Below are 25099 nucleotides of genomic sequence, written 5' to 3' on the forward strand. Positions count from 1 at the left end.
AACGTGTAGATTCATGTTAAACACAAATGAGTCCAGCTGCAAAGAGGAACACTGGATACAGCCTGCATCATGCAGAGAAATGGGATGGAACAGGCCATACTGTTTCTGTGAATGAGAGGGAGGGAGGGGAAACTAGTCAGTTGAGGTAACATTCATATAACTAGTTGAATTAATTTACTTAACCTGTAAATTCCTTAATACTCCATAATACATTTTATTGAAGTTATTAAACTAGACCTCAGGCTTAACCACAAAATAAAACTGCATTTCATAAAGGCCTTGACGAGACACATTGCATATACTATAGTTCCTATCTTCTTGATGCCCCAGTTTGAAATCCCCGTAGCTGCCCGTTTGTCTCCTGCTCAGACATCTCTTAACAGGGAAGACGACCCCTAGTAGTGGGTATAGTCCCACTAGTTTCCTCTGTCACTACACTAGTGCTGTAACAAACTCTCGTAACTCAAAATTCAGTGTTAGGAGCCACAAATTCTAGTTCTGTGACTAAACTTGCTGTTTATCTCTCAAACTGTACGTAGTATACCTGAATCCAGGGCAGGTTGTGAAGGACTTAAATAAATTCTCAGAAAATCTTCTGGACTTGCGCACTCTTCAGCATTACACAAATAGTTAATTGTCTCTGCCGGGATTAGCAGCTCGGGTGCAAGAGTGTGTACGCTCTCATTGGTATCCTCACTGTCATCCTTGATAATGAACAGCATATTTCAATACAGTTACAATAAGAGCACAGGGCTATGGTGCAGTTAAAATTGAGGAAATTTGCCCAAAACAGCAGGGCTGGAGTTACTCCCTTGTTCACCAAACACAACTGCAGCCCCTGCGCCCAGGAGTGCCCAGCAGTGGGCAGGGGGAGGAGGCAGCGGAAGGCGGCCGCTTCCTCAGTGACTTTCACCTGGCTTGAAGCTATGTTGGTGCAACTGATTAGTTACTCAAATGGCTGCACAAAATAACCCTACAGAGGTCTAGAAAGGAACTTGTAATAAAATAATGAGGTTTTGTAATGCTTTAGTACTGCTGCTAGAATCTGCTCAGGTGCATATGCTTGTAAACACTGCTTGAAGGACAAATGTGGCTGCTTGCTTGTGTGGTTTGGGGGGATTTTGGGGGGTAAGCTAGGTAAATTTCTTACAGCCCAGTTATTTGAAGTTTACCTCAACATTTTGAATACAGGCTGCCAGTTTGAGCAGGCGGGTAAGGCACTCTGCGACCACCTCTGCCGTAGACTGCGATTGCGTCGAGTCTTGTGGACGTGTCACGGGAGATGTTGCTATTGCCACGTACCAGTCTGGGAACAGTCTGGTGGGGATGTTATGTGCCACCACTAAAACTTTAATTTCCTGGAGTAAAGCACTGCGTGGAAAGAGAGTGAATTCCATCCTAAAGTACAGCACAGAGTTTTTATCAGATGGTCCAGTTTCATAAACTAAGCAATGAGTTGTTTGCATTCCTAGAGCTATGCTAGAGGATTGTAAGCGTGCAGCATGGTGTGCCTCTCCCCCCCAGCCAGCAGAAACCTTTTCTAATTGTACTCTGATGTAGTGTGCAAGGGTCTTGAGTGGACTGGTTGGGTGTGAGGGTAAGAAATGAGTAAAAGAACAGTAGGGATTTAATAAGCAAATGCAAGAGTGTGATGGTAGCTTGCTTTGATAGCAGTTCCATTCACAGTGAAGAAAACGATGCAGCTTTCATGAACCTGGATTTCAGTGAATTAATACGGGGCCCTAGAGAAACGCTCAGGTTAAGTTAAAGACAATAATTGGCTGAACTCTGTGGGGCTGGTTAGGTAGTGCTGAAAGGGCAAATAGCAGGCTGGAAGGCAGTGACTAATGTTCTAAAGCTAATTTCTGGAATTCCAGTACATACGTCTACAAATGTTTACAAAGCAGGGTACAGAAACCATAGCTGATTGCTGAGGAAGGAATTTTCCTATTTTCTGAAACCTATGAAAGCTGCTGACAGTTGAAGTCTTGGCGTCTTGAAGATGGGCTCCAATGCAGAGGGCTGGGCAAGAGCCTGCTGGCAGCTGGTCAGCTGCTGACTGTGTCCAGAAAAGATGGGTCATGGTGACTGGAAAACGTCAGCTCCTCTGTGGTCAACAGGTATTCATATAATCAATAAAAGCTTGATATAATCGTAGCTGATGTTCAGTTTAACCTTAAGGAAGCATTCTACCACTTCTGCAATATGAAAACACTCACCTATGACCTTGATTTTGGAGAGAAGCCAAATCTTGGATGATGAGATGAATTGTGCTGCTGCAAGACTGCAGAGGAAAGGGTAGAGTTTTTACAGAATTGCATATTACAAACTAATTTGTGAATATAAAAATAATTCATCAGCTGCCCTACGTGGGCTTTCCCTTTGAGTCACAGGCGCTGAGGACAACGTATGTTGTTCCTATTATGTCTGACAGAACATGTCATCTAATTCTGTCAGAATAATGTTCTGGGCCAGTTCTCTGAAGCACTGGGTGGAGTAAATCCCAGAGGTAAGCTCCTGAACCCACGACGGCATTTTTCAGGTGTTTAAGCCTGTGTATGGAGTAAGAGATAGTTAAACATTTGTAGTTAGCTGGATCTTAGAAGCCAAATTTGTACAAAGATGAATCAGGGTTACTCGATCCCACTAGGAATTTCTGTAACTTACCTCTACTACGTGAAAAATATAGCTGGAATAGAGAAGTAGCAGACCTGAGACTTGTTCTCTTGAGTTGTCTTCTAATGCATTTTCAAACAATCCTCTGTGATAACCTTGTTTCAAAAGGAAAACTGGCAGTTTGTCAAACGGTTTACAGTGATAGTTCCAGCAAGTCACTGCTGTGTGGTCTGTTCTGCGTTCCCTCTGCTGCCACAGACAACAGAGTCACAGATCACGCTTTCATTATTCAGCAGAAACGTGAAAGCATTGCTACCATGGGAATCTCTTCTTGACATATGCACCAATGCAATTCACGTTAGCTCCTAAAACTGCACCAAACCCCGCAGTATTTCAGTAGCTGAAGTCTAAAATTCCCTTTAGCATTTGTTTACAGATGTAGTTCCATCGTAGACAGATCGCCTGAAGGCCCCAAAGGTAGAGCACTTCAGCAGTCTTGCATGTGCAGTGGAATTCTTGCCTCTGCTTGACACTAGCACTAGCTGATACAGGTGTTTGAAAAAAAAAAAAAATTGTCTTAACGTATCTCACTCGTCAGACAAACCATTTGGTATACATCAGTTGCCTGAGAAAGTCATAAGTAAAGTTGGTTGCAAAAACAGTATGAGACTAAAAATAAAGCCTGCCTCTCCCTCGGGGTTTCTACTAGTTGTGTTTCATTTGCTTAGGAAGGATTCCCAAGTGACAAAGCTCTTTACAGGGTTTAACAAAACACTATTTTCTCCTCTTATGGGCTACTACAAGGCTTGTATGTATCACTGCTCCGCACTGTCCATTACGTTACTCCGTGCCCGTGCAGTGCCATAAGCTTTTGCAGGTGATACGCGCTACAACCACGCAACGTTTAATGTATTCTGAGAAATTTTATGGTAGATGAGCATGAAATGCCAGTAGGGAAGGCGGGATACCGCTGCCGGGAAGCCGTCCCTGCGGCCGGTCGCGGTCCCCGCCTCGCCCTCCTGCGGCGAGGGAGATTCCCGAGGGCGGCTTTGCGAGTGGACTGCGTGGGGCTGCGTGTCCCCTCCCGGCCGGGGCACCCACCTGCCACCTCCTCCGCCGCCGCTCCCTCGCCCAGCCGGGCCACCACCAGCAGCCTGTGCAGCGGGAACCGGCACTGCGGGGAGGAGAAGCGAGGCGAGGCCCGCTCGCACCGCCCGGCCCTCGGCGGGGAGCCCGGCCCCGCCGCCGCCGCCTCCTCCTCCTCCTCCTCCCCACCTGCGCGGCTCGGTCCAGCCGCTCCCGCCGCAGGGCCAGCAGGCTCTGCCGCTCCAGCGCCGCGGGCTCCGCCGAGTCCGGCCGCCCCAGCCCCGGGGCCTCCTCCGACATGGCCGGCGCGGCCGCGGGGCCTGGAGCCCGTGAGCGGCCGGTGGAGCCCGTGAGCGGCCGCGCTGGGCCCGAGGCCTCGGGCAGCCCCCACACACACACACCACCCTCCCCGCCTCAGCCCCACACACTCCAGGCAGGCAGGGAGCAGCTCTCGCTCTTTAATAAGTTTTATCTGCAGCTACACAAAGCCCTGGGGGACACGGGCAGGCTGAATCACACCGCCAGCGCAGCCGGGCCCAGCACAGCCCGGCTCGCCTGGCCTCCCCCTGGGGATGGAACGTTAGGTGAAAGGTGGTCCGTGGTCCCGGCCGAGGGTTTTCACGTTGAAGTGCTCGCAGAATGGCTGCGGGGTGCCCGGCCCTCCCCAGGAGGCGAGGGGGTGCCGCTGGGCACCTCTTCCCTGGCAGCACCTGGTGGGTTTGGGCTGGTTTAGTTCCTTCAGGCAACCCTGACGACAGTTTTGGGGCAGTTTCCACGCTGGGTGCTGGCGTTGGTCGGTGTCGGCTCGCTGGCCGGCCCTGCCCTCACAGCGCTGCGAGCGGTGCTGGCGCTGCGCAGAGAGGCTGCAACGCAGGCAGGCTGCAACGCAGGCAGGCCCCGAGAGCTACGTTAACTCGGCAAGAACTCACAGCAGTGTCAGCAGGCCAGTGAGCACTAATGGCACCCGCGCTTCTGCCCGCTGCACTGACGGAGGAAGCTGAACAGGCATGGCTGAGCCAGCGAGGCACGGCTCGCTGCTGCGACAGAGCGCAGACAACAGGCCTTGGCCCTGCTCCGGGCACTTGGAGACGTTACTCACCCCTTGAGGGTAGAGGAGCTGAACCAAAGGGGAACCAAGTGGTTGTAGCTGGTTACAGAGGCATAAATAGGAAGAGAATCCAGACTTCCTGAATTCCAGGCAGTGCTCTAACCCCAAAGAGCGTAATTAAATATTTAAAGTAACCAAACAAACCTCTTCTGCCTAGCTGCCTTCCTTAGCTCTTTACACCCATCTTGTTGTTGCCAGTTTGGGTCTGACGGTGATGGTGCTGAGCGCTCAGCACCTTTCACAGCCAGGCCCCCATTAGAAATAAGGAAAGGATTAGGGAGGAGGGTCTGTCTTCTTAAATAAAGAGATAAAATTTAGAAAGCACTAAGAATTACATTAACCCCCTGCTAATTATTATTATTTACACCAATTAAAATTAGTTGATGTCATCTGGAATCGAAGAGCCAACTGCTATGCGAAGTAGGCCCAGAGAAAGAGCCCAGCACACACACTTAACAGCAAGTTGATGTTCAGGACGTGTTTCACCAGCGGTTTCTCCTCCAGGGAAGCCACGGGAAGCGGCTCGGGTTTAGTTGGCGCCGCATTCTCGGCGTTTTCCTGTTTGCGCTCCATCCCGCAGAGCCACAGAAAGGTGGTCATCAGCTTCGAGTTCCCTTTGGTGTCAGTCGTACCTAAAAAGACAGCGAATAGTGAGGTATAAATCTCACCAGCAAAACAAATCCCGGGAACGTATCAGTGTGGTCCCGTACAAAGGGTTTTGATGCAAAAATGCACCAGCGTTCTTTAAATGAATACACTAGCTACGCTGAGGTGTAGGAAGCCCTTCAGTTAGCATCTTTTGGGGCTGTAGTACCAATTTCATTCTTCCCTGGAGCTCTGAGCTCAAGTTCTGCTGTTCCCAACATTTTAAGAAACGGTAACAGTAGACCAAACCTAAAAGCTCGGCTGTAGCTGCTTGGTGCCCATCAGCTTCCTCTTGCAAGTGCATGCTCTAGTCCGTTTAGGGTTACTCCACGCCACACACGTGTAAATTGAATTTTCCCAGCGCTGGTGTGGGTTAGGGCATACACGACTAAATGCTGGGAAGACAGCGCTCATGCACACCAAACGTGAGACTTCCCAGCGGTTGGGAGATCTGCACCGTAACTCATTAACTTACTGATCTTTTCGACAGCTTTTTACAGATCAAACGAATACACAGCAAAAGCTGCAAAGTTACATAAACAGTGTCCCAAGCCTGGCAAAAACAAGTGATGATAATCATCGCTGGAAAATGCAGAATGAGTTGCTATGCATGTTTGTACCTAATACCGACAAGTACAAGTTTTAAAAAATGTAAATCCTCCTTCACTGATCTGTCAAGAACTCCGCCCAGGGCTCTGGGTTCTCCCTGCTGCTAGAGTCGATCAGAAAACATCACTGAAAAACAGAAATGGAATTTCATGAAAATAATTGTGTTTTTCCTCCACCCTCCCCTTTTGCAACCGGTTCTCCTTGCAGCAGCTGCAAGCAGCACCAGTCGCTAGCGCAGGATAACGGGCATGGCTTTCTGTATCCCATCCAGCTCCTTCTTGATTTCAAGCATATGTAATGCCATCAAGAGATGGAAAAGAAACTAAACTTCTGCTTAGGTAAAACTGTCAGGTAAAAGCCTTTTAGCATGCCCTGAAGTTACAGAAATCCAGAGGAAGTAGTTTTAACGTTTCTTGTCTTCAAAGCCTTTACATAATGCCTAGGGTTGTTAAGTGTAGGTATTACTGAATACGATGTTGGAGCACTTACATTTATTATCATTTGAACTATTTTCAGAAGCAATGCTTATATCAATCTGGAGAGCTGGACGCTCAGCTTCACACACTCCTTTTGCAGCATCAGGGGAAGGGCTGACTGCTAGGTCTTTCTTGACTGGTAGATCCCCACGTGTGAACCAGGTAAGCCGACTTATCTGATGGCATGAAGAGTGGTGTTAAAGAAAACTGCTTTCATGGTTGTTTAAAGGACTACCTTAGCAGTAGAGCAGCCTGCAGAGAGAACGCTTAGAGGGGCCGAAATCTGTTCTCCTGCTCTCTTGGAGCAGGTGAACAGCCAAGTGCTCAGCTGGTAACTACAGAAGCGATGGCTACCATCAGCATGTTGGGTTTAGTTTTGTCTGGAACACGATAGCTGCTTGTACAGCTACGCTGTCTGAAGGATGGCGTTCTTCACTCTCTGTTACTGAGGAGGAGACATTTCTGCACGGGACCATCGCTGGATGCAGACTGCGAGCGGGTCAGTGAAGGGAGCAAAACGAATGGAAATTGTGGCCAGGGAGGAATGATTCAAAGAACTGGGGTTGTTGAGAGAAGAGAAGACAGGTGGGAGATATGATAATTTTCTTCCAATATGTAAAAGACTCATTAAAGAGGAATATTCTCAATATCAACGATAGGGCGGACAGGAAGGGATGAGCACAACATGAAGCTGGAAAGATTCAGGTTGGAGATGAGGAAAAACTGCTCCTGGGAGGGCAGGTGAGCTCTCGAGTTGATCACACACCTCCCTGGGCATCCTCCCTCTCTGGGGATTTCTAAGAATAAGTGCACCAGGTCTCTCGGCAATGTGTCGGGTTAGTCCTGTCTTGAAGCAAGAGGATGCGTTGGCTGTATGATTTCTGAAGGTCCCTCTGGCCCTCCTTCCTGCTATTAATGTTTTTCTGTAGCCTCAGTATATCTATTGAAAATAGTCAAACTGGCACAAACCTGTTCCAGAGGAAGTGTGCTCTCTGCCCTTGATTTCTCTTTTCTGCGAGTAAAAATGGTTCCTCACTAAATTAGTAAGAGAGTTGATAAAGATGACCCAGAAGCTGGAACTTCTTGGAAAATAGAGGGAAAAAGCTAATTTGTCATGGATTAAACACACATGTTTTAACTTAAGAACAGCTCTTTGTAGCATCTACTGTTGACCAGTTTCCAGGGTGGGACTCTGGATTTATGGGACCAAAATCTTAAATGGCAGCAGGGTGCTGGAGCAGAGGAGGGATTGCTGTTACAGGTTATTGCAAGTGTGATCATAAATAAAGAATGAATGGAAACTTCCATTTCCAGATTATTTATCCCCACGTTGTTCCCATGGATGTAGTGCGGGGCATCCTGGAAACCATTTACAAATAACAAAAGAAATCTGAAGGGGTGACGCACCATTTCTTCCGAGGGGGGTTCTGTGAGCATGCTCACGACCAGCACGGTGAGCGTGGAGATCGCGGCCAGCACCATGGAGAAGTAGAGATAGTGCATGTACTTCACCACGCCTGGTCGGACGTCGGTCTCGCCGCACTGGGGCTCTGGGTAGATGAAGTCCAGCACCAGCCGAATGACGCCCAGCAGCAGCCCGATCACCAGGCCCCAGAACGCGCCCTGGGAAAGGAAGGGTATTCTTTATTGGAGCAAGAAGCATGCGTCCACCCAGGATCCAGGGCTATACCTACATTCGCAGGCTACAAGCTGGCCAGGCTTGCTGGCCAGGTTTTTTGGTGGGCTTCTTTTCCTCCCTTTTCTGCTCTTGCTATCTAGGTCTGCCAGTGCTGTTACAGTAGCCTGGTACCTCTCCTCTGTGGGGTCAGGTGGGTCATTCATTTTGGTATGGAGGGGAAGGATAACATCTTATGCCAGAATACTTTGAAGAGTGATTTTTGTATCCTAATGGTTGCCTTAACCCTGGGGGGGCTGACAACTGCTCTCCGCCTAACCGAAGCCCGGTTTGGGAAGACTTTACCCTTTACCCAGCACCAGTCTTTGTGGAGAAACCAGAGGTTTAGGACTCCTGATGCCATTTGGTCTGGCTCCTTCACTCTCTGGGCTCACTGTGGCTTCTGTAGCCCCTCTGATGCAGATAGCACAAGTCCACGTAATAAACGAGCTGATGGCTAATAAGCCCCTAACAGGCTTCAAGATTTGTGAAGGACACCCTGCAACAGAGCGATGCAGTCATCTCGCTCCTTGTGAAATGCCAGTGGAGTCTTTGAAAAACAGCAGGAATTGCTCCCTCCTGTATTGGTGATGGTTGCTTGGGTTGTGCAGAGATCTGGGTGCACTCGCTCTCCCAAACACTACAAGAGGCGGCAGAACTGCAGCCTGGGGTGGTGGTTTGAACTGCAGGACTCTCGTGAGGACAGCGAGGCCACAGAGGTGACTGTGCTGAGCACAGCGGAGCTGTTACCTTTTCATTTGCTCTTTTCCAGAAGCAACCCAGTATAAACACCATTGCCACGGGGGGCTGCAGGTAGGAGCTGATCGACTGGATGTAAATAAAGAGCTGCCCTCCCTGGCCAGCCTGTACCAGTGGGATCCACAGGATGGAGACCACAGTGAGCAGCAGCACAAAGACCCTGTGCAGGAAAAAGACACCGTTACTGTTAGCTCGGGCCATTCTTTTCCAATTGCTCAGCTTGCAAGACTGAGATCTCTCGTAACCATAAGGCCTCCACCAAACCTGTGCGATATGAAGATGCTACATCTGTACAGGGGCAGCAGGCTGCGAGGTGTGCCGAGATGCGTCTCTAATGCTCAGGCTCTGGTATAATATGCATGTCCTAGTTCTCCGTACCTGCCAACGATCATGAGTTCCCACTCGGAGCAACGAGGACGGAAGTGTTTCCAGAGGTCCATGGTGAAAATGGTGCTGGCACTATTAAAGATGGAAGTCAGGGAGGACATGAGAGCTGCTATCATCACCGCCATCATCAGGCCCCTGAGTCCTGGAAACAGAAGGAGAAGTACAGCCGCCCTGAGGAATCCCCAATAACCCTACTGTAGGATGTCCTCGAATTCTTCTTTGAACTAGAACAGACTTTTGAAAATATTTGTAGCCCCAGTTTTAACATGGCAGTGATAGGGAGGTGTTAACCGTTGATTCTCATTGTTAAACATCTGCGCTTTCTCTCTTATCCAAATTTGACGGAATTAGACCTCTGGATACTGGATCATCACCCATCTCTCCTGTTGCATGCTGTCCCTTGCCACTGTCCCACCAAGCCCAACATAAACCCCACTAAAATTATAGTTGCAGAGTATTTTCCTCTCTGAACTTCTCTCATGGATGCCTTTTGGCTGGTGCGTACCGTACCCATCGCTGCCAGCACCATTACCAAGCTCCTTACCTACAGGCAGAAGTTCTATGACCAGCTTAGGATAAGCAATATCAGAACAGCCAGACGGGTTGCCACAGATTTTTCGGCAAATTTCCGCATCTGCACAAGCCACCAGATCTAAAATAAGCAAGGGAGGAGTGAGAGGCAGTATTCCGTAGCCACAATAAACCAATATAGCTGAACAAGTTAGTCTACTGAATGTTGTAAACTGCTTTCTAAGTGAAATACTGGAAAGCTTGGAAAGCTTCCAGCAAATGACAGAGGACTATCTCAACACAGCCAGAAAGGGCAGCATCGGGCTTCCCTGTTTTGCCTTTTTTTCCTTCCATGCAACAGATACAATCAGTATAGATAGCTGACCTGCCTTGCATGTCTAATTCTTCTCGAGGAATGTTGCTCACTTGAGGACTAAGGCTAGCCACCCACCTCTGGCACAGCTCCTCATGGACAAGCACATCCACACATTCCCACCCAGTGAGAAGTTTACGACCTTCAAGGTGGTATGTTAGGATTTCTCCGAGTGCCTCAAACTTAAATTGCAGGAGGAGTAACATGTTGGGTGCAGGAGGGGCCTAAGCGCACGATCAAGCCGCAGAGCAGCTGCAGGTAGCAAGCTCAGAATAGATGAGCACAAGTGCTGTGAGAAAGGATGACAGCCAGCTGCTCTAGCACACGGAGCAGCGCGTTGTGCAACACGTGTCTGGGGTCTGCTCTAGGAGGATGTGCATTCTCCAGCTTATAACTGGAAGAAAATTTCTTCATACATTGGGCATTTGATGCATTGCAACCTTTTAACTTATTTGGTAAAGGCTGTTCCGGCTCCACAGAGTAGGCACAACCAGTAGTGATAAATAGAGGGAACAGGTCTCTCCTTCAGCGCTTACCTGGGAAGAGAATCCGGCTGATCATGCCTGGCATTACCATCATAAAGAGGGGCAAAATTTTCAAGTAGGAGGTCATCAAGGAGCCCCCTTTGGCATGAGAGAGGTTTTTAGCAGCAAGAGACCTCTGAACGATGACCTAGAAATTAAGAAATGTGTTTGCTCTGCTGTCAGCAGAGAGGAGCTAGCTGTAGATGACGTGATACCAGTTGCATTCATGTGTATACTTTATCCTCCTCTAAACTACTGAAATCTTAGAAGGGTGAATGCAGAGCTTGGCTGTAGCTTTATAATTCTTGCTTCAGATCCCGAGTACCTTACAGAAAGGTAGACCTGAAAGGCATGGCTTGTGTCATCAAATCTGAGCCTTGCTTCTGCAGTATACCACGCTGCATAATCTGTTCCTTAACTAATCATACTCGGGCTTAGAATTTTCTTTTCTTCTTCTTCTTTCGTTGGGGACTTCCCTGACCCGATGGCTAAGCCTGGCCAGGTCAGCAGCCCTCCTGTCAAAGCAGGACAGAGTCTGAAACGAGCAAAGGGAGTTAAATAAAAGAGTACTGCAGGAACATCAGGAGGTTGCTTAGGGCTTCAGTCGTGCTGGCTCTGATGTTGTCACTAGCAGGGATGGTAGTCAGACCCCTGCAAAGTTGAAAGAGTGAATTCACAGGTGGTTCACCAGAAGTGAAAGGCTTAAGTTAAAAAAAAACCCAAAAGTTAAAAAGAAAAAACCAAAACCAAACATAAAACATCTTTCTAGACTGAGATTAACTCACAAACACATTCTTACCCCTTTTGACCTTGAAATGATTCCCAAAATTTAGTTGTGCGTATCAAGTTCTGCATCTTTAGGATTGAAACCATCAGATTTTACTAAATTCCCATCAGAAATACTAAGTCAGTCCAGGCTATGTTGCAAACCCTAGGTTTGTAATCAGATTCAGACAACCAATAGCATGTTCTTGAACCCAGACAAAGAAATAAGCAGTAGCCCACCTGATCTGTACACCAGTACCACAGGGACGGGATGGTCATTCCCACCAAAACTCCTGGCCAGGGAAGGTCAGAGTTAACGGGGTCTCGGAAAATGTGAAAAGCATCTTCTCTTGGCAAGCCGCAGCTACTGTTTTCCTTGCGGGTGCTGGGAATGGCATCGAAGTATTTTGTCTGCAAACCTTCAAGACCACCAACTTCAACAAAGCCTGAAATAGGTCATGAGAAGCCATTATCGCATCTTCCCAGCTCGGTACTCTGATTTGCCGTCTCTGTAGTTTGCTGTGGGTGATCCTCCACAAGTATTCTTTAAAAATCAGAAGCTATTGACTCTAACATTGGGCTGGGGGATAGCATATCACTAAAACTGCTGGCTAGAGAAGGTGCTTGTTCACCTATAATACTGCTTCAGAACGTATTTCTTTAGAGTTTTTTCAGAGAGTGCTCATGCATTTTTACCACATAAAGAACTACTGTAAGATTATTTGTACGAGCATATATTCCAACAGGAGAATATATAGAAAGCAGTTCCCAGAACATCAGTTAAGTAATCAGTTGTGATGATCCAGCTTGTTTGCAGTGCTTGGTAAAGCTTCTATCATAGTTTTAGTAATAAAACCCCAGGGAAACACTCACTGAAGACCATGAGAGTCACAGCCCCGATCAGCATGATGAGAGTTTGCAGCGCGTCTGTGTATATCACAGCTGCCAGGCCACCTAAGAGAGCAGAGAAGCAGCAAACTGTGGGAAACCGGGTTTGCTCTGTCGTAGCATCTCACACTTTGCACAAGTTTTTGAGGAGCAGCGTAAGCCGCACGCCGTGCCTGGCAGGCTGGCGTGTTCTGACCGTGTTGGGGGGCAGTTCGGCCAGCTCCTGTGCATGACACTTTGGCTGAAATTTCTCATGTTTTAAATCATAATGAGTCACCATTTTGTCGCTAAAAAGCCAAAGTCCAGTATAAGTACTTCTACGGGAAATACATGGAAAAGCTCCAAAACAAAGCCCAAGCTGAATAAGGAGGAGAAGAAAAAAAAAAGAGGGGGGATCTTCATGAGCAACATCACTAGGGGTGAGCACTGGGAAAGGAGCAACCTTTATTTGTTTGGGATTTGCTGCTTACTCCGTGCATGGCTTTTTTCCATTTGGCCACTCATAAGCCCTGAAAGGGCATCCAAGATTGACAATGCTTTCCGCATTACACGGCTCATTGTTATGTAAATCACTCATACCTCCAAAAAGCCCAGAGGAAAAATGTATTGTGCAAATGCCTCGAGCGTAGCTTCTCCTTAAAGCAGAATTGACATGCATCTGTATCTGGTATGGCCTTCTAAGGGGTATTCACTTACTCTTACCTGGTAATTTTTGCTTAACAGGCGAGTTGTCAATTGCTTCCCCCCCCCCATTATCCATACTCACGGCAAAACCAGATTGTATGGGAAGTGCGGGACTCCTATCACGAGCACGAGGATGCACGGTGCATTGCGTGAACACGCTCAGCTCACTCAGCGGGATCTGGGGTATGATCTGAAACTCAGCCACGTACCTGCAACGGTGTAAACGGCTGTGATTGCCAGCAGGCCTGCCACAGCGATATAGAGGTCCCAGTGTAAGGCTTGCTGAATGAAGAGGGCCCCGGCGTACATATCGACCTAGAGAAAAAGCATAGTTATCACCGTTGCAATGATGATATTACCGAGCCCCTCAAGGCTGGTAGTGCCAGGGAGCGTGAACGTTCAGCTGACCAAGCTGTCTCCTTTAGTGGGACCGGTCTGGTTTGTAACTGCTCGTGACTCCCCAGCTCCCCGCAGCATCTTCTCCACATGGCACATCCCTCTGCAGCCCCAGCTCCTGCCTACTGTGCGTTAGGACCGGGCTCAATTCAGTATTTAGACAGTTTATTATTACTGGTCGCGGGGGTGACAGGGAGGGCGATGATGGAGCTGTCCGGAGAGAGGGCGAGCATGCACAGTTTGCTCTGAAAAAGGCATTTGGGTGGGGTGAGCTTCTCTCTTCCCCGGAGCACCAGCGAGCTGGGTGGGGAGAGCTGTGCTGGCCGGGGGACCGGAGCACCTGCGGTGCAAACCTTCCCCGGGTGCCTCGGCCTGCCGCCAGCCCCAGCACCGGTTTGCCATAACGTGAATTCCTCCCTGCTGACACGGTGACAGTGAGATAATAAGGAAGAGCGTCCTCGGGGCTGGGACCCAGCCCTGACCGACTACCTCTGCGGCTACGTGAAAACGCTGCGTTTTAGGAGAGCTTTAGCATAGGCAAACTGCAGACCACAGAATGACAGACAGATATAAAAGCATCCTGAATACAGGAATCGTATTATCAGAGATTTCCTTCAAATGGGTAGTTTTTTCTAGAGGAGAACCTGAGCCTAGCTCCTCGGTGCCACCTGAACCCCGTGACTAGCATCCGTTTCAGGGGGGACACAGGCAGGCATGTGTCAGACAGTGCGTCCCACTTTGGCCCCATACGTACAGGAAAAACACCGGCAGGGACTTGTCTGATTTCACAGGTTCATGCACTGCTGCGCGGTTAATAAACAGCTAGCGAGGTGTTGTGCAAGGGTTGATTCAGTTATTTATTCAAGGCACTACATCAAACAGGTGCAATGAATCACTAAACTCTTTTCACCTAAACACATACCAACTCCTACGTTCTTATTCATCCCGCACAGAACAGCGTTTGGTGTCTGCACAGCCAATAAATATGCAAAGGGAAGAAACTGGGTAAGCTGCCAGACGTACAAAATCTAACAACAAATGCATTCACACTCACAACTCAACTTTTCAATGAACTATTGCTCAGGATGTTGACACCTAGCTTTCCCTCCTACTGTAGCAAGCATTCAGATGCTTAATGGGGGAAAAAAAGAAGTTATTCTTTTTGTGTAGGTTCTCAAAACAACTATAGTCTATCTTCCTCGGGTATTTTGATGATACACCCTTTCTGCTAATATAGGGAAGGGCCAGTAGCTGCATTTCTCAGCCTCGCTGATCAGCACGTGTTTCCGAAGCGAATTGAGTTCAATCTGTCTCCATTTTTTCCTACTTACTGATATTTTGGTGAAGATATAGATGAACAAGTAGAGAATCGCCAGGAACATCTGAATTCTTTTGCCTCCAAAGCGTTTCCGCAAGTACTCTGGCATGGTAGTAACCTACGCGAGAGACATGCCGTCAGAGAAGGTGGTAGGCAGTCGCTCCCGTGGATTGCAGAGGGCTCACCCACAGAGCTGGTGTGGGCGGTTTGCACTGGTAGAAGACCAGGAGGGCCCTGCTAGTTGCACTGTGCTGGTATTGGGTTCTCAGCTGCCTAGTTAGGCCAGCACAACAGCTTAGCAAGCCCTGACTTTGCTGTAATGTCTGACACAAGGCTCACTATAAACTGTGATATGAGAGCCTCCGTCCATCTCCTCGGGAGACAGAGCAACTCTACTCCATCGCTGGGGTAGCGGAGCAGTCTGACCCACACACCCCAACCCTCGGTGCTGTTCCCAGGCAGCAGCTCTCCTCCCCGTTAGCCCAGGCCACCGGAGCAGCCGGGTGCACCATGGCTCACGCCCTGCCTTCCAGAAGAAGCACACGTGCAGCAGGAGGAGGTTAAGCCCATGAGCCAGACAGGTGGTTTAAACACCAGCAAATCATTGATGGACACAACATCCCATCTACTTACTCCTGCTGCTATGTAAATTGGAAGGAATAGCCAGGCCAGCACCAAAACACAAAACATCCCCTGCAAAGCAAATGGAAAGGAAGGTCAGCCATGCTGGTCAAGGCCGCAATCAGGTGGACCAGTGGGGACACGGGGACTGGGTTATCCCTCAGAGGCCTCAAACCCCCAGCAGCTGGTGGTGACTTGCTCATGCAGCATGAGCCTGAGCCTTTGGAGCTGCCAGACCCAGACCCTTGTGTGGCAACTGGTTGGTGTTGGGAGTTGCCCTGTACAGCACAGAGACTGCTACAGAGCCGCCGTGCCACACTCACGTTCCACTCGTAGGCGGTTGCGGCGATTCCCGAGGCAGCTCCTGACCCGGCCAGGCCGATGAAGTGGCCGCTTCCGACGTTGCTGGCAAACAGGGATGCGCCCACCTGGAGAAAGATAGAAAATCGGATCTGGCCCTGGCACAAGGCGTTGTTCTCAGCCTGGTGAGAACACAGTGATGCTGCTCCCCTGCTCATGACTACGCAGGACATGAAATCCTTGACACCCTCTGCCACCTTCTTCTTTTGCCTACGTGTTCAGGGGCTCTGGCACCGCTCTCCAGCTTCTTTCATCGGTTGCTGCCTATCACTCATTTGTGGGCATGGTTAGGACTGTCCTGCTTCCAAAGCAGTGTCTGGTCTCTTGCAGGGGAGCAGGGCAGAAGGTGGAGGTAACAGGTAGAAATGTCAGGTTATCAGGTTCTTACATTAGTACATACTGACTCAGCAGACCAGCCCAAAGGAAATAACCCACCTAGCAGACTGGCTCAACATAAAGCTGCGTCCGCGATGGGGACCACCCCGTTAATTCTGGAAATCTCCAGATCAAAGCATGCGGAACCGGTGCAAGCCGTTGGGCTGGGTCTCATGGGGCGCAGGGCTGTGGCAGGTGCCCTGCAGCAGCTCCGCTTCCCCAGTCTCAAATATGGGAAAAAAACCCACTATTATAACTGGGTCTTTGCAAAATATGGAAGGCTTTTGGGTTAGGGGTTTTTTTTTCTGTTTGGAGAAATAAGTTCTGCTTGGACAGAAGTGCTTTTCAGTCTTGCTGTAGCCTAGGGGCACAAGCAGTGTAACGATAAAGATACTTACAGGCCACCAAACCATCTGTCCTCCAGCTAGAAAGTAGCCTTTTACAGTGCTGCGCTGCGTCTTCCACATGGACTGGGAAAGCAGAAAAGCACAACACAGGTTTCAGCAATCATTTCAGCTGCTGCTCAGAGCATCACCAAGCGATTTCCCCAGCGGGAGACTCTGTACTGTCATCAGATGAAAGCGAAGGGTTTCTTGAAGGACCTGCAGTTGCTGCTGGGAAATCCCGGGGGACGAGAGAGCAGCAGACGAGGGAGGGGACCGGCCGATGCTGTAAGCTACGTGCAAAGTTTTCTATCATCTCAGCATCCTGATTAAATGTTTTCTGTGATAAGCAAAGTAAATCACTCCAGATCCACAAGGAAGGCAAGCAATTTTGGACAAGAACTGTGGACATCCCTAGTTATTAGGCGCAGCCAGGAGAAATGCTCGGCATTGCACCTATTACTCATTGACCCCTGTTCCTCAGACATTTCGGATAGTTTCATGCAATACCATGAGAGTTATGCACCAAATTTGAAGGGAGCAACTATTCATCTCTGCCTTATGACAGCCAGATCGTGCTTTTGCTATTACAAAAGCCGTGCCAAAAGGATGTCCTTCTGCCTTACTTGTATATAAACAGTATTTTTAATTTACGGAATCGGCTGTCGAGACCACTGCGGACAAGCACAGGTGATTTATAGGACAGCAATTCCTTCCTGGATGAACAAAACATTATTATTAGCAATACTTTGTACTTAGACGACCCCTTCCTTACAAGGGTACTCAAAACCTTGGCAAACACTAGAGCTGAACAGCTCTCCTCTGGAGCAGTGAGGACACTTCCCCAGGCTGAAGTGAGGAAAAGGACCTGTAAACTCTATCTTTCCGCTTGTTCAGTTGAATCCAGTGAAGTGCAGCCAAAGGAAAATAATTTGAGGCCAAAACAGCCATATTTTTCAGTATAACGGGGCACACTCGAAAGCTTTTAATGCTATTTGCTTACCCACAGCCCAACCGCGAGGACAAATATGAAGTACAGCACAAGAACAGCAATGTCTATGGAGTCCAGCGTCTTCTGGGGAAACACATCCCATGGGGGGGTCACAGAGGATGGGGTGCTGCTGGTGGTCTCCATGGTTTCTTATGCAGGCCGAGTGCTTCTTTGTCTTGATGCATGTATCTGTTAAAAAATGGGTTACATGGTTAGGAGAGGATGTGGCAGCACCGTGAAGGTGTTGACTGTTTCTTGAATAATTCAGGGGTTATCGGCTCCGTGGCTCTGGCTGCGGTGCGGCTCGTGCCGGAGCTGTGGAGAAGGCTCATGTCTCTGGCATTTGCCTTCATCCGTGACTCCCTTTCTGTGATGTGAAGGTGCTGCCAGCAGGCAGGCCAGCGTGGGTTGGTTGGATTTCTTATGCAGTGGATAATTTTCTAACTGGCGGAGAAATGGGTGCATTAGAGAGAAGGTGTAAATAGCTGAAATAGCCGGAGGAAAGGACCGGGACGTGGCACAGCCCGTGATGGCAGCCCATGGGTCCCAGTGCAGCAGCACTGCAGGACTGGCCTTGATGAGAAGTGGTTGCCAGAAATGTGCCCATGACGAGCCGTTGGGATGTGAAGACACGTGAACTGCTCCAGCGGCGGTGGCATTTTCCTCCTTTGCCACAGCAAGAGCTTGAGTCTGGATGCAGAGTGTGCTTGGGTCTCCTCCTGAGTAAGGCTGACTTCCCGGCGAGCAGGCACTGCCCTCTCCATTCCCTTATCGGGAGCGGAGGCTGGCAGCGTGTCGCCGAGCACAGGGATGGATGTACCCCCTGCCACGCCGGAGCAGGCTGGGGCAGTGGGGATGAGCGGCAGGTACCGTCAGTAGACGGAGCAGCGGTGTGGGACCGGCACCAAGCGGCAGAAGAGCCGGTGCTGGAGCTGGGGCTCCCTCCTGCACACCAGCCCGCAGAGGCATTTCCTGCAGGTGAGATACTGATGTGCTTCCCACAGGAATAAAAACTCATTTTCTTCTCCAGAAATGCCTGATGAGGAGACGTGGCACCACCGTGGGACCCCTGCAAGGGCTCTCTGGAGCCCTCCGGAGCGCCCCGTGGTGCCAGGCTGCTGCCCTTTGGCAGAAGGGGCAGGATAAAGTCCATGCGAGGAGGTTGGTCGGGTATTTGAATTAATGCAGTTCCTCCTCATTTCCTCCTCCTCCCCTCACCTAGCAAAGCTCAGCCTTGCTTTGAAAGCAGGACAGGAGGCGAGTGGCAGCCCTGGTGCGGCCAAGGCAGGGGCAAGGCCCACCTTGGGGAGTCCCTGGCTCGGAGGTGGCTGCTGTCGGTTGCCAGAGATCCCTGGGCCCAGCACCTCACTGCCGCGCTCCAGCCACGGAGCAGGTTCGGGATTATTTCTCTTACCCTGCTGAGCCGAGGAGATGGTTCCTCCGAAGAGGGGCAGAGCCGGCACTCCCCGGCCTCGGTGCCGCCTCGCAGCCGGCTCAGCTCCGGGTCCAGCCCTTGTGTCGCCGGGACGGCTGGGCCGGGTGTCTGCTGGTCCTCGTCCTCCTCCTGCCTACGCGGCTGGCCAGGTCCTTTGGCCTCTCTTGCACTTGTAAGGCAACGCTTATAAGCTCCCCCCCGCCAAGAAGCTGAAGAAGGTGGGGCGAAGGGTGGCCTGCACCAGCCCGGGGCTCCCGGTGTGGACGGTCGGACAACAAGCGGTCAAACAAGTTCTTCCTCTGAACACCCGGCGTGCAGCAAAGCACAGACCGAAACAGCCGCCCTGTCCCTCGGTTGCGTGTTTCACAACCTCCGCCGGCTTCACCCCTTTGTCGATGTCTTGAACTGCAGCTGGAACCTGCCCTTAACTCACTCTCGAGCACCGGTGGCACCGCCGGGCACCTACTGCCCCGGGTGTGTGAGCAAAGCAGAGAGGGAATGGAGTCGCAAGTGCCGTGGTGATGGAGACGCAGCGATTTCTCCTGCTGGGCAGTATTCGGGAGGGCAAGCCCTGCCCTGTGTCCCCGCTACACCCAGTCCTGCAGCACGGGCTCTGCCTGGAGCAGGGCTGCGGGGCTCGTGCATTTACGAAAAGGTTGGGCAATAAATAAGGAGTTTTCCGGTGGCAGGTACCATCCCCTCACCCGCTTTCTGCAGCTGGGGCGTTGTATCCCGAGACATCAGCAGCCTCCAGCACAAGAGCCAAAGATGGTCCAGAGCCATGTTCTGGTTGAGTGGCAGTGGTGGCAGCGCCGGGCTGGGGCCGGGGAGTTGCAGCACCTTGGCAGAGCCTTTTCTGTGCCTTATAAAGCCCCCAGATCCCACTGAATTCCTTGGGAGCTTCTGCTTTGCAAGGGCACAGGGCACTGATGATCAGAATATCAGTGCTATCTTACCTCTTTAAGAGGCAATGTGTCTTGGCTGTTGCTGAGTTTTTACTGGCATGCCTAACCTCTAACTAGGAAAAGAAAAATAGGGTTTGGTATGCCAGCTTTGGGAAGTTGCTAACCCTGCTCTAACACCCCTACTTTCTCTTTCGCAGCTCTGACATTGCTGTTTCTTTTCATCCCGAGACGCTTCCCATCTCAGGGCCCGTGGCGGGTGGTTAGCACCGGCAGCACAGCTAGTGCTATAAGCTACCTATGCTCAGTCTCACTCGGGATTCAGCCACGCATGCAGGAGAGCGTTGTGTCTTTCCCTCTGAAGTGCGTGCAGAGCTGGGGCAGAGCTCTGCAGGCATTTGTCATGCCCGTCAGTAAAGAAAGGAAATGTGGGATACAGTCCAGGGGAAATTCCCGGAGCTGAATACAGGTGCCCAGTTAAAGCTCCTCCTGCGGCTCCCAGAGCCGGGGGTGAGGCTGGGCATTAGGAAAAATGCAGTAGACTCGGTTGCTCTGATTTCAGATCCTAACTCTGCCACGGCCCAGTGGAAATTTTGCCCGCTTTGTGAATTCAGCTCACAGCCCGGTCTCCCTCGGTTCCTGGCACAGGCGGCAGCGCTTTCCTCGCCAGAGATTGTGAGGAAGGAACATCCGTGGCATTGAAATGAAGCCGCTGAAGCCAGCCCTTTATCAATGGTGCCGGGAGAAACGCAGCCCACGTGGGTCTCGAGTAACCCGTCGGGACTGTATCGCTCTAAATGCCTCCTCAACGGGATTTTTTAAAGCATTCTCAGGTCCATCCACCTCCTAAAGACACCACCGCTCGCCGGGGCTGAAACGCAGCCCAGCAGCAGCCCCGACCCCACACACCAACCGGAGCTCCCCGACTCGCAGTAGAAGCTGAAAGGGAACTTACTGCGCTCAGCTGGGTCTCATTCTGTTCCCTGCGCCGGGCACCGCCAAGCCTCTGCCAACTGACAGGCAGCTTAAATATTGCCAGAGAATCGGGATTTGCCAGCGGAGCTGTTAACGGTGTCACAAGGAATGAGAAGGAATATTTATAGTCAAAGTTAAACTGATTGCCCAAAGTTACTCTTTCGGTCTCCCGTGGCTCTGGTGAGAAGTGTATTATTTTCACTATCAGGGCTCACAGGTCAAACTCCACAGAGTGCCATTCTCTTAAGCAATTGCGCAGCTAGAGAAGGGATGAGTAACAATAAAAAAATCAGTGCTGATGTCCTCTCAAGCTGACAGCCTGCGACACAGGGGGGAGCTGACAGCTAGTCCTGCCTGTAAGTTTATGCCTAAGCCTTACAAAGAGCAGAACTCATCCGCAGGCTGGGGTTCATAACTCATTTCTGAATCTGTAGGTTAATCCTGGGATCGAGTCCCCTTCTGGGACCAGGGTGGAGGTTTTGGCTTCAGCATCCTCTGCCTGAAAAACCTGATAAACACTTACGGCCAAATAACACACAGAGAATGATGCTGAAGAGGGACCTTCCAGCACAGCGAGAGACCGTGGCAGGAGGCAGCTCGTACATCTCTGAAATGGGGGTGCACAGAGCCCCAGGGCAGCACTACTGAGAAGCCCCGGGTCTCTTGCAGGGCAGGTAACCCGCTAGCTGGGCGGGCAGATCAGACATGGGCACTGTCCTTACACAAACCTAATCCACGTCCCGACGGTGGAGTTATCAACCCGAATTTTACTGCGTGGGCTCCCCTAAGGGCATGTTTTACTGGCGAGTCCTCAGCTCTTCTGCAACGCCTGGGTGAAAGTCTCAGCCAAAGCAGGGCAGCCCCCGGGGAACGCCGGTCCCGCATCGCTGGCCGGGCGTGAGCAGCATCTCTGAGCGCAGGTGCTGCTTGGGTCTCTCTCACTCACTCGTCGTTTAATGTTGCGGCGAACTGCACTGCTTTTACCAAAGGTTTTGTGAAGCTCACCCCTTCTCTGACAATCTCAGCTGCTAGAATCAGAAATTCAGCTCTCACCTTCACTTTTGAGGTTTCTAGATTGACAACGGAGGCAAGTTAAAGATGTTAAATTAAAAAAGGCACCCAAGAGTCTAAGAAACCAGAAAGCAAAGTAGGAAAAACCTAGTATCTGTATTTTATCTCATTGTTTCACAGTGGGCTCACACTTCTGATAAACGTAACTAAGGGTCTTTGAATCTTGCGATTGGAGATGCTTTAATTTGATCTGCTAGAATTTGGAAAACCCAGATTTTCCTAAACTGTGTTAGAACAAGGCGGATCCTCAAGGGCTTCAAATTCAGCACCCAGGTGCCTTGTGCTAGCTCCCGGTCTGTGCCACTTTTTCCTGACTTCCAGCCCTTCCAGTCTGAAGCCGAGACCTCTGTTTGTCTCTTTGGCATCTTTCATGGCACCTGGAAAATAATTGCAGATCGTGGCCCCTTGAACCATTATCAAGATACTTAGAGGGAGGGTTCATACGTCGTTCCACTTTGGCTTGGAGATGCCAGCCTGGTACTATTTTATCCCAGCCAGTCCATCAGCTGGAGCTGCGATCATGTCTTCACCATGACTTTACTAAAGCTGCTCATTTCCTCTTTGAGGTCTTTTTTTCCCCATTTCTTGCAGGAAAGGGTGAAGATCCTTAAATAATCCGAGGTTTGGAATGTAACCTGGGATTTTCAGGGTCACGGTTTCCCTGCCCCTGTCAGAGGATGGAAGTGGCACCCCGTGGAGTGCTGCATTCCCCGCACTGACCCCGGGCTGCTGCCTGAGTTATTATTTCCTCTCCAAGGACAGGCTTTCCTGTGAAGATGATCCCACGATCAAGGCTGACGCAGGCATTCTGTTAAGGCTGGGCTGTACAAGGCTAAAAGGAGAGTGCCCAGCCAGTGCGCTGATTTGGGGGAAAAATTACCTAATGTTTGCAGTTATCAAGAAAGAGCAAAACAACAAGTGTGTGCGGTGAACGATGCCGGCTGTCGTACGTACCATGCTGCAAGGGAGGCTCCGGGCCATCGTTTCTGTGGCGGTCTATGGCCTGCAGCCCGGGCTGCGCTGGACTGTGTGGTGGGAGGTTTGACAGCCGCGCTGGGCAGCTCGAGATCCCCGGGGCTGCAGAAGAGCCAGGCTTGTCTGGCCAGGAGGGCTAAAGAAACATCAGGAGGGGTTCGAGCACTTTAAATGCGTGTGCCCAGCGAGGGACTTCTACCCGTAACGTTTTTGTTAACTCTGTTCAGAGCCGTTTTACAGTTGCTGGTGCCGTGGCCTCCAGGGAGGAACCAGTGATTGAGCAGGCTGCTGTAAACAAGCTAAACTACAACCAGGAAATCTGATACGAAGCCGGTCCCTATCTATCTGCTGTTAGTGTAAAGGGAGATAAATTGCTCCAGGGACATAAACTCATCCTCAGCCAAGAATTCCTTTTCTGAGGGAAACAATTCACTGGCTCATACGCTCACTAAATGTTTTCTTCTGAAGGCTGCAGAAAAAATCCATACTATTTTAAGAATTTGCTGCTCATATTCATCACGCTGGCCTGAATGCTGGCACGCAAGCAGGTCTTTTCACAATTATGCAGTTATTTTCCCCATGCCAGCCCAAATCCAGCAAGGTCAGGTCCTGCGTCTCTCTCCTGTAGGTGTAAGGGGCCAATATTAAGAAGTGCAGTCACAGAAGGGCCAGATGCAGAATTCCTCACCCCCTCACCTGCAGCTGTCGTACGAAGCAGTTTTTGACAGAACACAGAGGTACACGCAGTCAGGAGGCAGAAGGTAGTAGCTTTATTTTGGGAATAGCACATAGGCATTGGGTAGAGCCTGAATCGTGAATATACATAGTCCCATTATCAAATAATAACCATACGTCAGAAGTTCTGGCTCTCTGAAAATATTCACATAAAAATACCAAAGGGATTGGAGATCTAACTATTTTGGAAAGTTACAACATGTAGCAAAATCTATGTACAGCATTTTCACATTTGTAATGACAGTTTCAAAAGCACCTCCAGCCATTTAAATATTGAATATGTTTTTAGGGGGGAAAAAAAAATCAACTGAATGCAGTGTGCAACATCCAAAAGGGAAAGAGGAGGTGAGTGAGCATTGCCCCGTCACTGCCGTCGGGGCAGAGGAGAGGCAGAGACAGACGGGGCTGGACCTCTGGGAACACAACGCTAGAAACTACCTGGCACTTAAAGCTGTATAAACTGAGAACACTTGTGAAAATAGACTTCACTTTCTACAGCAGGGTTTAAAAAAATACTGAAAACTGAAGATTTGATGGTCATAAGGTCTCCCATAAATAATGCACCAGTTGGTGATTCTGTACTTGAGCAGAGGCTGCAGTAAGAGCTCTTGCTCTGGCAATAGACGGGAGGAAGGTTACCTACGCTACGGCTTGCTGGAGCGCTTCCACGGGGCAGGACGCTGGAGCGTGTCGCGTTTGAAAGGCAACGGATGCGTTTTGCACAGAGTAATGCCTCACAATATTAACGCACTGTAGGTTTGCTGCCGTAAAGCTCTCGGGGCACTGTGTCGCCCGAAGGCGCATGCACTGACCACGGGATGCTGCTAGCCCTTTTGTCCCAGGGGACGTCTCAGAGGGAATTAAGTCATCTAAATAACAATCGGACGTGGTTGAAAGATGGACGTGCGTGCTTCGAGAGTTCCCTGGGTATATTCAGCGTGAATGACTGGTCATACAGTAAAGGGACTCTCAGGACTCCAGCCCTCGGGAGTGAATAAAGGAGGGCAGGGGATGTATTTCTCGCTGCTCTCTGCCGTGCCTCAGGGGCTGTGCTTGGGGCTGCAGAGGACTCCCACTCATTTTTAGGCTACCGAGGGTTCCGTACTTTCCAAGCAGGCACCAAAATGCTCAGGGATTTACGTCGCCTGGCGAGTTCAAATAAGTCTACTGCTGATGATGTTAAACTCTTGGGAAGATTTCAAGACCTGTCAGCCTCTGCCCCACCTTTAAGCAAAGCTGACGGCTGGGAAGGACTCTGCGCTTTCCCTCCTCTCCAGCTCAGCTGGATAGAACCAGAATGGATCTGTATTTGGGATCACACGGACGTGCCAGAAGGGTTCTGCAAGGTCATATTGCTTTCTATTGCTACTGGCTGGCAATGGCAGGGGATTAAAGCCTCCGGGCCACCTCCAGCAATCTCTGCTCCGCTGTTACGGTCTGTGCAGGTGGAGCTCCAG

At 50.2% G+C, this 25099-nt stretch overlaps 2 protein-coding genes across 2 annotated transcripts; both read right to left on the reverse strand.

Annotated features, from left to right (window-relative positions):
* Positions 1 to 67: 67 nt before the first annotated feature.
* Positions 68 to 2954, reverse strand: TEX47 (testis expressed 47). The gene is given in 6 exon segments (XM_050906161.1): positions 68 to 105; positions 545 to 704; positions 1173 to 1398; positions 2220 to 2284; positions 2668 to 2862; positions 2865 to 2954. Coding segments are annotated over 6 exon segments (774 nt in total).
* A 2205-nt stretch (positions 2955 to 5159) lies between these two features.
* SLC5A11 (solute carrier family 5 member 11) lies at positions 5160 to 17693 on the reverse strand. Its single transcript, XM_050905811.1, has 15 exons — positions 17562 to 17693; positions 16574 to 16645; positions 15764 to 15868; positions 15453 to 15512; positions 14833 to 14937; positions 13315 to 13420; positions 12407 to 12487; positions 11774 to 11979; positions 10781 to 10916; positions 9906 to 10013; positions 9353 to 9503; positions 8966 to 9134; positions 7948 to 8163; positions 6554 to 6716; positions 5160 to 5442 (listed from the first exon to the last, which is right to left on the reverse strand). Exons 1-15 carry the CDS (start codon positions 17691 to 17693, stop codon positions 5222 to 5224), a joined length of 2031 nt encoding a protein of 676 aa, XP_050761768.1. The 3' UTR covers positions 5160 to 5221.
* Between the last annotated feature and the right edge of the window lie 7406 nt (positions 17694 to 25099).

Source organism: Gymnogyps californianus, chromosome 15 (genome assembly GCF_018139145.2).
Source record: "Gymnogyps californianus isolate 813 chromosome 15, ASM1813914v2, whole genome shotgun sequence".
Taxonomy (NCBI): domain Eukaryota; kingdom Metazoa; phylum Chordata; class Aves; order Accipitriformes; family Cathartidae; genus Gymnogyps; species Gymnogyps californianus.